This window comes from Empidonax traillii, unplaced genomic scaffold, assembly GCF_003031625.1.
Source record: "Empidonax traillii isolate 1590-97213 ecotype Southwest subspecies unplaced genomic scaffold, ASM303162v1 scaffold35:size4298261, whole genome shotgun sequence".
Lineage (NCBI taxonomy): Eukaryota > Metazoa > Chordata > Aves > Passeriformes > Tyrannidae > Empidonax > Empidonax traillii.
In genome coordinates, this window is record NW_020955228.1 from 2,440,996 (window position 1) to 2,456,874 (window position 15,879).

The 15,879-nt window shown below is 35.3% G+C and overlaps 1 protein-coding gene across 2 annotated transcripts in view; it reads left to right on the plus strand.

Annotated features, from left to right (window-relative positions):
• The window catches only part of AHR (aryl hydrocarbon receptor), a 59,292-nt gene extending 46,531 nt beyond the window's left edge, over positions 1–12,761 (plus strand). The window contains exons 7-11 of one of the 2 annotated variants that reach the window (XM_027877918.1): positions 652–854; positions 2,669–2,778; positions 4,271–4,412; positions 5,189–6,467; positions 9,710–12,761. In XM_027877918.1, coding sequence (XP_027733719.1) covers positions 652–854; positions 2,669–2,778; positions 4,271–4,412; positions 5,189–6,467; positions 9,710–9,865 — 1,890 coding nt within the window. In that variant the 3' untranslated portion in view covers positions 9,866–12,761. The remainder of the gene's footprint in view (positions 1–651; positions 855–2,668; positions 2,779–4,270; positions 4,413–5,188; positions 6,468–9,709) is intronic. The other variant, XM_027877919.1, reaches the window with a different exon arrangement.
• Positions 12,762–15,879: the final 3,118 nt, after the last annotated feature.

The window sequence follows — 15,879 nt, forward strand, 5'->3', positions numbered from 1 at the left end:
TTCTCATGGCTCACTTTCCTCAGAAATACAAATAAGCATCTGCTTTTGTAAATTACTGTGTGATTTGCAGATAAAAAAGCATTACAAGATTATTTTCTGTTGGGTATCTTAAGATGCGCTAAGTTATTAGAACTAACAGGACCATAGTTTTCCCTTATTATGGAAAGTCTGTGCTTGTTCTTTTTAAAGTGTTTTTCTTTTTTTTTGAAGTCAATTATGTAGATTTTGGAACAAATATGTTATGATCCTCTTTGTGACTTTCTACAAATAGAATTGTTTACAATTGCAAAATCAAATATGTACATCTGCAAGAGAAATGTTATTATAATTGCATGTATGTATAGTGCCGTGTTAGCTAGAATATTAGAAGCCCCAGCTGAAATTTGCTATTACATGTTTGGGGGTTATTTAAGGAACAACCTTCCGTTAATTCCTTTTTGAGTGAGTTGATTACTAGATCTTGAAGTGTCACACTCAGGGGTGTAACAACAGTATTCTGTACTTGTTAGGTAACTTTTATGTGCGTCATGCTACAAAGGTTGAATCTGATGATCTTAGAAAAAATAAAAATATATGTTTTATGCCATAACAGAAATACCTTACTCTTAAATATTTCCAATGTGTAACAATTACTTTTTTCTTCATCCTAAGGCTATGAATTTTCAAGGAAGGTTAAAGTTTCTCCATGGACAAAACAAGAAAGGGAAGGATGGTGCTACTTTGTCTCCTCAGCTTGCTCTGTTTGCAGTAGCTACTCCCCTGCAGCCACCATCTATCCTTGAGATACGAACCAAAAACTTCATCTTCAGAACTAAACACAAACTGGATTTCACACCTACTGGCTGTGATGCAAAGTAGGTGTAAATTATTCTGCATAATAGTCTAATAGTTTGCTGATGAGATAGGTTTCATGTGTGTCTTTGAAATATAAAGCAGGCTACTCTTTCAGTGTATATACTGATTCAGTGATGACTGCTTAGAAACTAACAAGGCTTTTCTTCAGCCCTATTACTAAGTAAATAGAAATGGCATTGTCATAGTCTACTTCCTTGAAATGGCATACTGCTTTCTGACTTTCAAGTGTAAAAAAACCAGAACAGCACCACTGACTCCCTCAAAAAAACCAAACCAAAACAAAAAAAAAACCCCACACAAAAAACCACCACCACAAACAAACAAACAAAAACCCAAAAAAACAAACCAAAACAAAACCAAAAAACCAACATGGTGAAACCAAAAGCAAAGAAGGCACTAACCCAACCCAAAATAAAAAGCCCAAAAGACAGAATACTATTGAGTTAAGAAAAGATTCGTGTTTAAATCTGGTTTGAAATTTGGTTTTAGAACTGATAAAGTGTTTTATTTTATTCTACATGCATATTTTCTCCTTCAATTCAAATAGATGTAAAATACAATGGAAATGTCATTTTCTTCAAAATAAACAATTTAAGTCCTTTTTTATATTATGACTTTTACCCATTTCCAAACCATTCTTTTCTCTGTGTAAGATTTGGAAACATTACTGCCTTACTAGATCAGAATAATGTAACTATGCATCAACATGGCAAGAAGCCCACAAAGATGCTTCTTTATCAAAATAAAAGCCTCTGGCCTCCTTCCTTCCCTCCTTCTCCTTTCCCTCCTGTTTTTGAGTGACAATGCTTTCAGATTCGTTTTCAGTGGAATCTCATATGGATTTCTATGTCTACTTGTAGGTTAGATTCAAATTACTCAGTATTCTGTCTACCGTGAGACCAAAATGTTTTTTTGACTTCTGTAAACTGATACAAGTAAAAGTTAACAAAATGTTAACACAGGCATTTCTTTCTTCTGATTTTTTTTCATTCACTTGAAACCTTCAATTTTTGTAACAGTTTTTACTCTTACATAGATTGTTTCCTATCCCTACTTTTTCCTTTTTTTACCATCCTGCCTTTGAATCTCCGTTTCTTTGTTCCAAATCCTGCTTAAGTCTCTTTTTGACTATTTTATTTTATCATGTATCTCATAGGGATCACATGAATGCTGTTAAGTTTTTCATCTGCCTGACATCTAGTAAAGTACTCTGATTTTAGCTACCACGGTCAAACATGGCTCTTGACAGTACTCCTCTGAGGCATATCTTGTTTAAATGCAAACACAAGGGTCCCAGATCAGTAAAGAACAGAGGGGATATAGTTGTGAGATGTACCCTGTTTTGAACTCTAAGCTACTAAAAATACTGAGTTAGGCAAGAAGTTTTAGATAACTACAGTTAAACCCCTACTTAATTCTACATGCAAGCACCTACAGGTAAATGCTATGAAATAAGGCTAAGAAAACAGCGTCTTTCTTTGTAGCAAATGGGAGCTGCCTGCTAGGAGTGAATATGTTCAAAAGTATGGAATTGAGAGTCCAGCTGTAGGCATCCACATTTTTTTTTTATGATGTAACAGCTTTTGAAACCATTTCTACTCACCAAAGGCAACCTGGCAGACTAGTTAAGATTTTATGATTTGTTAACTGTATTTTTTATTAGAGCTGTCCTGCTTCCGCATACAACTGATATTGCAACAAAGGGTAGTTACCACTTGCGTCTGAAATGTGCTAGCCATAATTAACTTGCTTGGCATTCATTCTGTGAATTGGTTCATCAGCAGCGTTGCAATTTTTTGTTTTTAACTTCCAGAGGAAAGATTGTCCTGGGATACACTGAAGCAGAGCTGTGTATGAGAGGAACAGGATACCAGTTTGTTCACGCAGCTGATATGCTTTATTGTGCTGAAAATCATGTCCGAAGTAAGTTTCGTTCCCCAAGAAAGGCTGAAAAATCAAAGTGTGGAGTATTTTTTCAGAATGAATGTAATATGAAGGACTGTTTAAAAAAAAACTAACAAAAAGAACACTATTTATTTCATGTAATCTTTCCCTCCCTATAAAATCTTATAGTGGTTGAAGAAATATTTAATATTTCTATCTAGACCATTTTAGGATATATATTCCAGTCTCTCTTACATCTTGCTCTTCTCACTTCCTTCTCTGCTCAACCCAACTTCTGCTATTTCAACAACTTCCTTTGGGCAAGGAGACTTTTTCAAAGATAGCTTTCCTGTCAGCAAGTTAAATGAAGCATTTTCTTTTGATATAGGTATAGGATTTTTACTAAAAATAATCTGTGATTTAACATGCTAGTGTCCTATCCATTTCTGGTTTTGATTCTTGGCAGCTTGATTTGGTTTAACTATCATTTTATGGAGAGGAGTATGGTGTTTTAAGCTAAGGAAATAAGTATGAACTATCTAATCTATAACTATTTAGTGAACTTTGGTTTTACTTTTTTGTTACCTGTAACATATTTGTCTTTGGCATTTACAGAGTCATCTTCAGGATATTTTGGTGCTTATTCTGTTCTCTTGACTTCTCTTGAAAGTGGTTTTTTTCTTTTATCCCCTTATATAAAGTTAAATAGTTCCCTCAGTAGGTTAGTTCTCAGCCTTTATTAAGCGCATTTTCTATTTCAGGTATAGCTCAGTCACTGTTGCCTATCAGGGGTTTTGTTTCTTTCATAAAAAATAGGGAAGAAATGGTTCCAGAATAAAATGGGTTGAAAGTTTAGGATGAATGGTTTGAAAGTTTGTCTTAAAATTGGTTTTACTCCACTTAGAATGCTAAGATTTAAAAAAGAGGTCTTGTAGCAAAGATTATTTTTTGTTAGGATTCTTAAGCTTTCCTAATACTTTTTACTTAATTTTTCTATCCAGAAATAGTTTTTTTCAGCAATGTACAATGAAAATGTAGTTTGTTTATGAAGCATTGTTAGTCAGGTGATAGTGTGAGTGAAAATTAGATTTTTAAGTTCCTCTGCATTAACTAGTCAAAATGTGGAAGTATTAGATTCAGAACTAATGTGTTTTCTAACTGCTTAAGTAACAGTCACTTTTTGGAAACAGGAGAGTCTTAGGCTTTTCTCACTGACATGTTCTATTATTTATTAATTTCTGTTATGGAAGAAATAAAGGATGAAGCTCAGTACAGAATGCTGCCAATCTGTAGTGGATATCCTACAATTGCTTGCACTTTTGACTTTTATTTTACCAGTAAATTAAACATTTTAAAGTCATCAATCATCTTGTTTAACTGGAAATGCATTAGTGCTACACGGAATTGGGTGATGGAGGACATGGGATTTGTAAAATTGCTATGCAAATGGGATTCCTTTCATGACTGTTGTACAGATTTTAATGGTTTTGCTTGCTGGACAGTAAACAGTATGCTTACTCTTTAACTCTAGTGATGAAGACAGGTGAGAGTGGAATGACTGTATTTAGGCTTCTAACCAAAGAAAATCGATGGGCCTGGGTACAGGCAAATGCTCGTCTTGTCTACAAAAATGGAAGACCAGATTACATCATTGCCACGCAAAGACCTCTCACGTAAGTCGTTGCTGCATGAAGTTGCATACTTCAAAAACTGAAACCTTTTGAGCCTGTTTATATTCAGAAAGGATTTCTTTGTTTTTAATAAGCGCCCTTTAGATTCTGAATTCCAAAGAGAAAACCTTTCAATTTGCTAACAAACACTTAAAGAATTCTGATATTTCAGTACTTAAGTGGCATAGTTGTTTTTGAGTAAAACTTTAGACATTGATTTCATGTAGAGAGTAAGGGCAGTGGTACAAGGACAAAGTTATTCCATCCACCCTGTTTTTAATTCGGTATCCTCATTAGCAAAAATTGACCTCATTACCAACAAATAATATAAAGAAATTCAGTCCTTTATGGTGAACTGAGTTCTACATAATATGGAATTCAGCATTTTCATACAGGTTAAATAATTTTGCTAAGGAGTCTGTAAAAATGGAGAAAAAGTGATACTTAGAGTATTCATTTACTTGCTACACCAGGAAAAGCGTAATGCATGTAACAAAGCCCATTTATTTTAATTTCAGCCCATAATGCACAGAAAATGGTGTATGCTATCTAGATTTAATTAGAAATGTAATATGTAAATGTGGTATTACAGTTATAAGCTCCTTATTTCATAATCTGCCTCTTGGTTTAACTCAGGCAAGTTGAGCTGGAATAGGTAGGAATTTGAAAAATGCCTGCAAATAGAGTAGTTCATTTTTTTATATAATTCCGAGACACAAAAAAATTATGATAACTGTTTAGTACTGCAGTATTATAGTATATATGTGCTTTATTTTCAGAGATGAAGAAGGGGCAGAACACCTACGGAAGCGTAACATGAAGTTGCCCTTCATGTTTGCCACTGGTGAGGCTGTGTTATATGAGGTATCTTTCCCTATGTCAAGCCTTATGGATCCCTCTCAGACGAAGAGTAAAAGCACAATGGGAAAAGGAGCCAAAGCAACGCTACACAACGATCCTGTTGATCCAAACTCCCTCCTAGGTGTCATGTTAAGGCAAGATGAGTCTGTTTATCTCTGCCCTCCAGCATCACATAAACTTTCCTTTGAGCGGAATTTCTTTGCAGACAGTAGGGATGAACTGGGCGACGTTGTCAGCAGCGGCTGGACAGATAATCTCCTACCTGCTGGAAGTCACAACATTCTCAAACGGGAGCTGATGGAGTGTTCCCAGGAAAGTACTGTTGAACTTCCTGAAGACAGTGCAGCACTCTTTCAGGATAACAAAACCAGTGATTTGTACAGCATCATGAAAAATCTGGGTATTGACTTTGAAGATCTAAAGTGTATTCAGCAGGATGAGGAATTCTTTAAAACTGAATTATCTGATGTGGATGACATTGGGGACATCAACATAACTGATGAAATCCTGACTTATGTTCAGGATTCCTTAAATAAATCTGACTTTTTATATTCGGACTGTAACCAGCAGCAGCCATTGGTCCAGAATGAAGGTTGCTTGGTACAGCAAGATTTAGATCCACATCAACTTCATCAGCACCAAAAACAGCTCGTGGAGCAGCAGCAACAACAGCAACAACAGCAGCAGCTCTGTCAAAAGATGAAACACATGCAAGTCAATGGGATGTTCACAAATTGGAGCTCTGGCATCAGCATGCCTCTTAGCTGCTCACAGCAACAGCCCCAGCAATACATGTTCCCTGGCATGCATGCCACTACATCTGAGTTCTCTTACAAATCAGAAGTGAACACTTCTCCTTATGAGTGTAGGCAAGAGTTTATTCCTTACAAGCAACCCACAGCAGTGATGCCACAGCTTTCTAATTTTGCTCAAATGGATTTCCCTGCAGCAGGTTTTGACAGACCGAGCTATTCCGCTTCTTCCAACTTTGAGGATTTTCTCAGTCGTTTGCAGCAAGTCCCTGAAAATCTCGAGTGTGGGATAAACTCTGAGTCGGTTATGCTAACTCCTCAAGCATGCTATGCAGGCGCTGTTTCCATGTACCAGTGCACGCAGGAGGCACAGCCCAGCTGTGTGGACCAAATGCAGTATGATCCTATGATGACAAATCAACAACAACAAACCTTGGTGAACAAGGTATGGTAAACAGCATTGCTGCATTGCTTGCATTTTGAATCGAGTTTATATTGTTTTGTGTGGCTACCAGGGTGCAGTGTTTGTCATGAATGACTTGCTGAGTTTGAAACAGATGGGTTAGCAGTGTGTGAATGTGTTTGCTTTATTGGTTCATTAGATTGAAGAGGGTTGCATTTGATCAAGTTTATATGTATGTGTATCGGCAACCTGATAGTTCTCTTTGGCATTATTAACCAAGAGTGAGTGAACTGGTCTACTGTACCTACCAGTAATTTTCCTGGTAGGAGCAAAACAAAAGTAGACTGGTCAAAAGCTTGGAATTTGCTAATACACCTTTTTTAGAGGAGTGATGTCAGTAATATTGCTTGGCACATTGATTTTCATTAAAAATGTTGTAAGTATCCAAAAAAACCACTCTTGTTTTCAAAGTATTAGTATTCTCTAGCTACTCAGATTTCTCAATGATTTTAGGATTGCTGAAAGTATTAGGTTCCAATATATTAATGGCATGAAATATGAACTATTGTACTCCTGCACACAATGTTACTGCAAAAAAAATAATTATATATTGCTCTAAGGGAAAGTCAGCTAGTTCTTCAAGCTGCTGTCTAAATTATCTGCTGAAGATAGGAGAGAGGAAAAAATTATATTGCAATAAGATAAGCTAGACCTTTTTCAGAAAAGAGAATGCACAATAAAAGCTGTAGAAGAGTGCACCCTGGCAGTAGCACACACTACAGTTTTAAACATCGTTCTTCATAGGTAAAATTAACTTAGGAATAAAACAAAATAATTACAGATTCCTGATATGAATAATCTTTGTTGAAGTACTTTCAATTATACCATTTATTTCTGTTAATGCTGCTCAAGTACAGAGCGACAATTCTTTTTTTTTCTTCCTCAATGAGTTAATGTTCTGAAGTACTGATCCTGCAAATGCTTATGCACATGCATAAGCATTTACAGAATTAAAGTATTAATTGGCATTTAACCTGTGCAAGGCAAAGGTGAGGAATGCAATTAGAACATATCCAGGGTTTTGATATGCTTAATACAAATACAAAACGTACCCTTTTTAAAATTGCTTCACTATGGGAAAACAAATACAATTGCAGCATTGCAGAAATTTACCTAAAATACAGAAGGGTTCAGCAAGATGAGTGGCTTCTCCCTGAGTGCCCAAGGGCTGAAATAGCATGAAGTGACTTTGACAAACTGCAGTGTGCAAACTTGAGCACTGCTTGGCTTGATATTGCCTGACTGTATCAGTGTTATTAGTCTTTCATAGTGCTTGATGATAGGATTGCAGAGCAATTCCAGGGTCATCCAAGTTTGCCTGTGTAACAACAAAGAATTGCTCTTTTCACAAAAGCTATACTGGTGTGATGCATCAGTTTTGAATGACCAGTGCATTCACAATTCCATTTCTTTATTTTTAATATTTGGTTTCCATTGCATTCATTTTGTAGATTATTTTGTTGTTACACCGCCTTAATCATGACCCCTTTTTGTTTTTTCTTCCTTACATTTTCTTCACATCTATCTGTAAAAAGTTTAATGACTAAGACAGGACCTCTGAAAAAATTTTGGTCCATTGTTTCATATTTACAAGAATGCTGTGCTGCAATAACAATATTGCATTTAGTTTGTTGTCACGAAAAATGAACAAAGGCCACTTTGTGAAAAATTTTCCTTACTTAAGGTGTTCAGAGGCAAATTCAGCCCCTCTCGTTAGGGTATTCCTGTGCTTTGCGGGGCTGCATAGCACTGCACAAGCAGAAGCCTCATGCGACTAAGCAGATAGGATACTGCTGTCTGAGCCTATGTTCACACAGCCAAACCAAAGTAGGACAGTCTTTGTGGCTGGATTTAGCACACTGACATCCCTGTCAGTGGTTAGAGTCTAGAGAGAGGACAGATGTTGCTGCACAAGCCATGATTGCTATCCTTTCCTCAGACTTCTTACTCCCATTGATTTCTACATGAAAAGACTAAGGGATTAGAAAGGCGGAAGGGTCTGTTGTGGTCATCTGCCTTAACCTTCTGCCTAACTTGTAATTGTGGTAGGATCAATGTAGTCTAAAAACATTTTCAGTGATGGAGGTGGACAGAAAGGTCTTAGATAGTTAAGCTGCTTGTTTGGGGTCAGTATTCCTTTATTAAATAGGAGAAACCTTCCTAAGTACTAGATTCTGTGTCAAGAATGTTCTTAAAAATTTTAATGAACATGGTCATCCTGTTAATGAAGAATATTGAAATAATCTGCTTCAGTCAAAACTAATCCTAGTATATGCTGTTGTAGCTGTCTTTAAAAGGATGACAACTTTGATTAAAAACTTAATTCACATGGCTATAGTCTTGTTGTTAAAAACTTAGCAGAACTCTGCGCAGTCACATTTCAGTGCTTACGTTGAAGGAAAAAAAGAACCAAAACCCAGCATATTTTGATAGGTGAATGAATGTGTAAGACATGTTTTCGAGGACAAATCTTGAATGAATTAGTACTTAGGATATAAGTACTTATTTAGGATATAAGCTGCTCCAGAAGAGATGATGGAAATGTTTAAAATACTTTGTTGTACTTTCTTTGTGTTTGTCTTTTCTTTTACTGAAGGGAGTATTTTGTAGATAAAGTGACTTTTCCATAGCATGACAGGAATCATTACATAAGATGAGTAAAATAATCCTGTGAACAATTATGTTAAAACTGATGAAAACCATTCATTGCTCTTACTTGGCATTGTCAATATGAAGACTGTTTGTCAGAAAAAGCCCACCCTCCAATGGTTCAGCCATTTGAACACTGCACTTCAGCTTACCAATGTGCATTCATGTGCGTTCCTGGAAGAGCTGTAAAGTCTGGATGCCATTGCAGGCATGAAAAGATGTAAATAGGTTGCTTTTAAAATGTATCAGCTGGATGTGACAATTAGGAGTGCTCAGTCAGACTGTATTTTCTACAAATGGAAACTATATTATGCTTTAGATAATAGAACTGTTTCTTTACTTAGCCAGAAGTAGGGCTCCCACGGACCTCAGCATGGGTAAGTTTTCATGATGATTCAGTCCATGCTTCAATGCAAATTAACTTCTCATTCATCATTAAAAAAAAAAAAATTTACAGCTAATCTATGTATATTAAGATTATTTTATCCAACGTATGTCTTTAGTAGGATTTTATATACTTATAAGTAAATTGGTTTCTGATACTAACCATTTATATTCTCTTTATTTCCTGCCAGTTCCCAAACAGTTTCAATGGAGGAAACGTAAATGAATCATATCCCTCTCAGTTAGATGTGATCAGTAATGCACAGACTGCCACACACCTCCAGCCACTTCATCATCCGAAAGAACCCAGATCCTTCTCAGATTTGGCATCTAGTGGATTTATGTGATTCAGATCTAGAGCTCCATCTGTGATTTTGTCTGGGCGTCAGGCTGCTCTGAGGAAAAGCTTGATAAGTCTCTCTTTGATTATCAGACTTTAACAGCTAAATTGCATTTTGAGAATATGAGGTTGGTTGCACTATATACTGGTGGATACGTAATCTAAGACCTGGGTTTTTAGTGTGACAGGTGGAATTAAACATCCGACTAAAAGTATGCATGTGCTGTTTTCCATCAGATTGACTTTGTCATTGCAGTATGGATTACAAATGTACTACAGAGGATGTCATACTATACAACATAAGATAAGGCAAATGGTTTTGTTGTTTAGAAAACAATTGGGCACTTTACAAATAGCATCGATGGCACAAGGAAGATGATTTCACACGTGGATTATTTCCAGACTTTATTTTTGAAAATCTATTAAAAAGCTCTAAATTCATAAAAATCAAAAGCACTTCATTTTAATGCATACTAAGCTCTTTAATCACTTATTTTATATTTAAATCCTTTTGTTTTAAGTCTCCATTTCTAGCACTTTAATAGAAGGCTTAATACAAGGATATGATATGCAACTTCAGGTTTTCTATGAAACAGACCCCTTGCATTCCTCCTTTTCATGTCAACCTTAAGTGCCTCACAATTTAGCTACCTTGTTCTGATGGGAGCTTATTTTAGCAAAACTCACTATAAATGTCATCTGTAGTCTGTGAACTTTTAGCTAACATCTACAGTGCTACTGGCTGTATCTTTTTTCTTTCCCTCTAATGATAATTTGTTTAGAGAGTGACTTAACTCTTCATCTGTGGATTTGTTACACTATTATCAGGAGTTGTTGATGTTCTGAATTTAGTTCAGCTAAAGAGTTTGGGTTTATTCTATACTACTTTTCTGCTTTCTTCAGGTAATACAGGGTATATTAAAAAAGCAGATTTTGCTGAGGGGGAGGAGCAGATCCTCAGGATTAGTTCTAGATTATTAATGCTGAAAAACATGTGCCTTATCTTGTGTTAAAACACTCATAACGTTCTTTAGAAATAATACAAGGCTGCTCTATGCAAATATTTTCATTAAAATGGATATTGAAAAGGATTGCATTTTCAATGATAGTAGTGGGGAAAGAGTCAGTTTTGGTTTAAACTTTATCCCTGGCAAATTGCACTGAGAAGAGGTTATTCTTTTTTGTGTATGTTGATCCATTTGAAAGCTGTGTGCAAAATATGAAATTGGAGAAAGAAAAATGTCATTAGAGAAATTCTCCTTGTAATAGGTTTTATTTTCAGGAAAGGAAAAAACCTAAACACATCCCCTAAACATTCTGAGGTTTTGTTTTGCTTTTATCTGAGAGGATTGTTAAATTGCAGACACCAATGTTTGGTGCAAAATAATAATCTACATGAAAAATACAGAAGTGTGTATATGTTCAAAATATTTCATACTCTTGTGTGTTGTATAGTTCATATATAATAAAATGTCTTTGTAAAATATTTTAAACAGTTAATTTTAAAGTGTTACATCACTATATGTTCAGAACAATTTTATTACATTTCTTATATGTAATATAAAATGGCAATTTAGCCAGTTTGTTTTAAACAGGCAAAAGTAAATTGACTCTCTCCAGACAGTTGTTAATATTGTTTAATAAAGGACAATCACATAAAACTGGAATCCTTTCAGAGCTGAAACATGCTTTCTTTGAAGAATAGCATATTTTCTTCATTGTGATATGATATGCTATGCCAAACTTCTAACTCAGTTATAAATGGTCAGATTAATAACTTCAGCAGTTCTTTTAAGTAAAATTACCATAAATGAAAGGGACATTAAGGATGCAATTACTATTCAGGAAAAGCCCATAAAGACATTGTGGGTTTTATTACGAGATTGCTTTTTTCTTTTAAAGTTTCAGAATTTGTTTTCAGCACAAATTACATCAGTAACAGATTTACTTAATATCATTTGAATTTATTTGTGATTCTGTCATTTTTTTAATTGAAGATCTTGTTTTAAACCAATAACTCAAATGTCTTCCATATCTAGCTAGTGTATCATGTTGGCATTTGAACTTGAAAATTAGAATAATGCTGTAAAACTGGAAGATTCAAAGGGATAATGTATGTTTTCCATCTTACAAACCAGTATATATCCTGTTTCTGAATTTAGTTAAACCAAATACATGTTGTCCTATCACTAAGTGCCAAGGATGCAGTACTAAAACTGTGCTGCTCTACTTAATGTAAACAAATTAGTTGTTTATATGCATATCAGCGTATTTTGTGCATTATCTTAAGCGTAAAATGTTGACTGTATTAGTGCACTCTTGATCTGCACCAAACTGTACCTACAGTGCACAGGTGTTTCTGAAATTGGATCTCTGTTAGCCCTTCAGGTCTGTTATAAGTAAGATTTATAACCCAGTGTTAGTCAGTATTACTGTCCATTTTTGTACAAGTTTTCTTACCTTGTTTTTCTTTCCAGTTCTTATCTCTCCCTTGCTATGCCTGCACATACCATGCAATACACCTCTTGCGTTAAGGTATGGTTCTGTAGCGCTCTTGCTCATCTCCACTGAAGTTTGTAAGACATAATACATGGTAATAAAATAATCACTTGAATGTAGCTGAAATGTATGTTCTTTTACTGCAAAAATATTTGATTTCAGCAGTATACAACAAAAGTACGTTATCATACCATTACTAATATCTTTTGAGAGCTTGTCATCTAATAGTTTACAAAACTTGTTATTTACGTCACTGTGGACTTTGCACTTCTCTGAATATTAGATGCAAATGCAATGTATATAATTTAGAGTGGTGAACAAATGTGTATTTGTCCATGGAATTAGTATTTTATACATGCATGAAAATGAGTTTATAAATAAAGTTTGTAAATAGTAAGCCACAATTAGTAGTTGGAAGGCTCTTATATTCTTTGCTTAGTCACAGTAAATTCACAGTTTAGCAGTTTTGAGGTAGTAATGATTTCTGCATAGATGCTGCTAGAAAGAAGCATGTTCTCTTTTGTGATCTGTATCTGGAGATTAGTAACCTATTTACTGTTTATTGCCAGTTCATAAATAGTGACTTTAAGTTAAGAAAATAATTATTTTCATTTCTTTCTATTGACTAATATTACTGTTTTCTGTGTGCTATATTGTCTTTGCATGATAATCTGTTAAAATCAGGTGTAATGCTGAATCAAATGTTTCAATGTAACCCCACATGCAGTTTACCAAATTTAATGACAAGATGGATTTAATTGGTTTCAACTACACTATTGTCTTGTAATGCGTTGACACATCTTATCCGGAATCAGTACTAGGCTGTGAAATTTGTATGTCAGTCCTGTGGCTTACTGTTCTTGCATAGTATGAAAAGACATACCAAGGTACAGGAATAATTCAACAAGACTTCAAATCTATTAAGCAACATCTGGAAATAATCAAGCAATAATATAAGCAACATTGGTCATCCTTTTTTTGTAGTCTGTTGCATTTGTTAAAAGTATACTTTCAAGACACACATCAACCTATTCCCAGAAGCACAAGGCCTCACTGTCCAGGTTTTTTTGAAGGAGAGAGATGTTTTATTCTGAAGAAATCAGTTTCCTTCATGATTAGTGAAGTTCAGTTCTATTTCTAATTCATCATGAAAGTTAACGACCATCATGGTCCCTAATCTGCAGTAGGGCATTGCATCAAGAGCTCAGGCAGTTTGTTGGTGGAAGTCATCAACTTACTCAAGGCTCCGTAAGAGGGAAGCTTTCCCAAATAATTCTTTTAAGCTATTTGAAAAAATTTTGAAGCTTTAGAAAACTTTTGAAGATTTTCCTAGTGAACAACCATTTTTTCCACTCACACACTTAATCAGAGAGCTGTTTTATTTTCAGGTGATTTTGTTTGTCTGAGAACTGGCTTAGTAAGTTAGGTTAAAGGTTTTGTCTGGAGTAAGAGCCTGATTCCACTTTTAATATTTCTATTCTTTCACTGATGAATTTGACAAATTATCTTCCTACCTTTTCCCCTCTCTGCCTAAGCATTCTTCTCTATTGCTGACACTTGTAGTCCTAAATAAGTAATACTAGGCCAAAACAGCTTTAGACATCCGGAATAAAAATTGACATTTAAAACTGATCCTGAAATTCCACCCACTGTACGCTTTACAAGATCTGAACATGTAATGAGTTCTAGTGTGGGGCACTGTTTGGTTTCCCCTATTTCATTTTTGGTTTTTTCAGGGACCATTACTTTGATTACTTACCAGGGAATCAGAGCCAGCTCTGTAGAGAAATATCCTTTCTTCCACTCTAGCAGACTCTTGCAGTTTGTCTTCCTGACAGGTAAAGAAGGACCATAATAGTAAACCATCAACATCTACGTGAATTTTAGAAGATTCAGCTGAGTATGTGAAATCGAAAATGTGATCAGTTGATGGGATAATGAGGTTTCTCCTCCATAACCTGACCTTTTTACCCAACATCCAACAGACAATGTTATTAGCATTAAATAAAGCTATACACACTTTAGTTTCCAAAGCAGACAGTCTTTGAGAAAGGGTTCCTCAACCCGAAATATTTTTATGACTTATGCTGAAGCCAACAGGCTCTTATCTTCACTTGAATCCAGCCTGGATGTAAATAAAATTGTGAGCGACATTCAGGAATTAATGACTTCAGCAGATATTTTAACACTGTTTTGAAGGTTACGTATAATCATAATTGTCTGGATGTGCCCAGGGCAGTCTCTGACCCAGCAATTAGGACACTTGTTCAGCTCTTCATCAACATCTTTTTTTTCTCTAGAGGGGAGAAATGTAATCCATTTTGGATGGAGGTTTAAATGTAAAAGCCCACAAACAGAATAAAACAGCATGACTTTCATACTTGGTTTTATATCTGCAGTAGATGAAGGATCTCTGCAGCTGAAATATGCTATAAATGGCTTTATCAGAGAGTTTATTCCTTTTGATTTTAACTGTCCATGCTGCTATCTATGTTTTTAAAGCACATATTTTCCAAATTCTCATCAACATTATAAGTGTCTCTGAGACCTTTTTCAACAAAGCTGCAAGTTGCTCTTCCAAGTTATGAACAGAACTGTGGAGTAAGCAGAATGACTTCCTACCTGTAGAGCTTCAAATACAATGCCAAGAGCTGGTCAGGACTTCACAGTAGTGCCAATCATTATGAAAAATACAACAGTCCTTTGCTTCCAGAAGTCCCAAAAGTTACTGGACAAAATAATTTGTGTGCAGTAGAAGCATTGCTGCAAAACATGCACATGCATGCACACAGAGCAGCCTGTGATCCTGAAGGCACACGATCTGTGCCAAAGAATGTTCTAATTATACTGGCATCTAATCAAACCTTGAAAGGGTAATAAGAGCCTGTGATGCCTCATTCAGTATAAAGAAGGATCTGCATTCAACTTCAGACCTAGACTTATTATTGGTACATAAATTTTCTGTGTTTAGCTTTATGGCTCAGATCTATTTTCAGCCCCCCATTATTTCTTAATAAAATAAATAAAAGGAAATTCTCAGGCAAAAAAAGAAGTTTTGCTAACTTTTTATTTCAACTTTAATATTGCAAAGTAAAATAACAATCACAGGACCTTCAGACCGAGAATATTATTGTTAAGCAGAAAAAATGTGGAAATGATCAGTTTAAAGAATGTAGATAAACTTTATCAACATGTTTCTGAGCTCTTGCTCCTCCCCTCAAATATAGCTGTGTGAAGTCCCATTCATCAAGTTTGTTTCATTCCCTCCTTGTTTTGCAAGCACCTAAAACCAGCATTTAAAATACTTCTTGCTACACATGAAAAAGATACAGATTTTCTGACTCAGCTGTGACTTCAAAACTTCTGAAAGTTAAAAGGGCTTTGAAGTCAGCATGCCCACTGCTCTCTAATGCTAGAATCTGGACAAAAGTGAAACATGTGGCAAAAAATCCAGATTTGAGTAGATGTACCATTGGAACATTTTTCATTGCTTTTATTTTTGTATTTTTTATTTTTTTTATT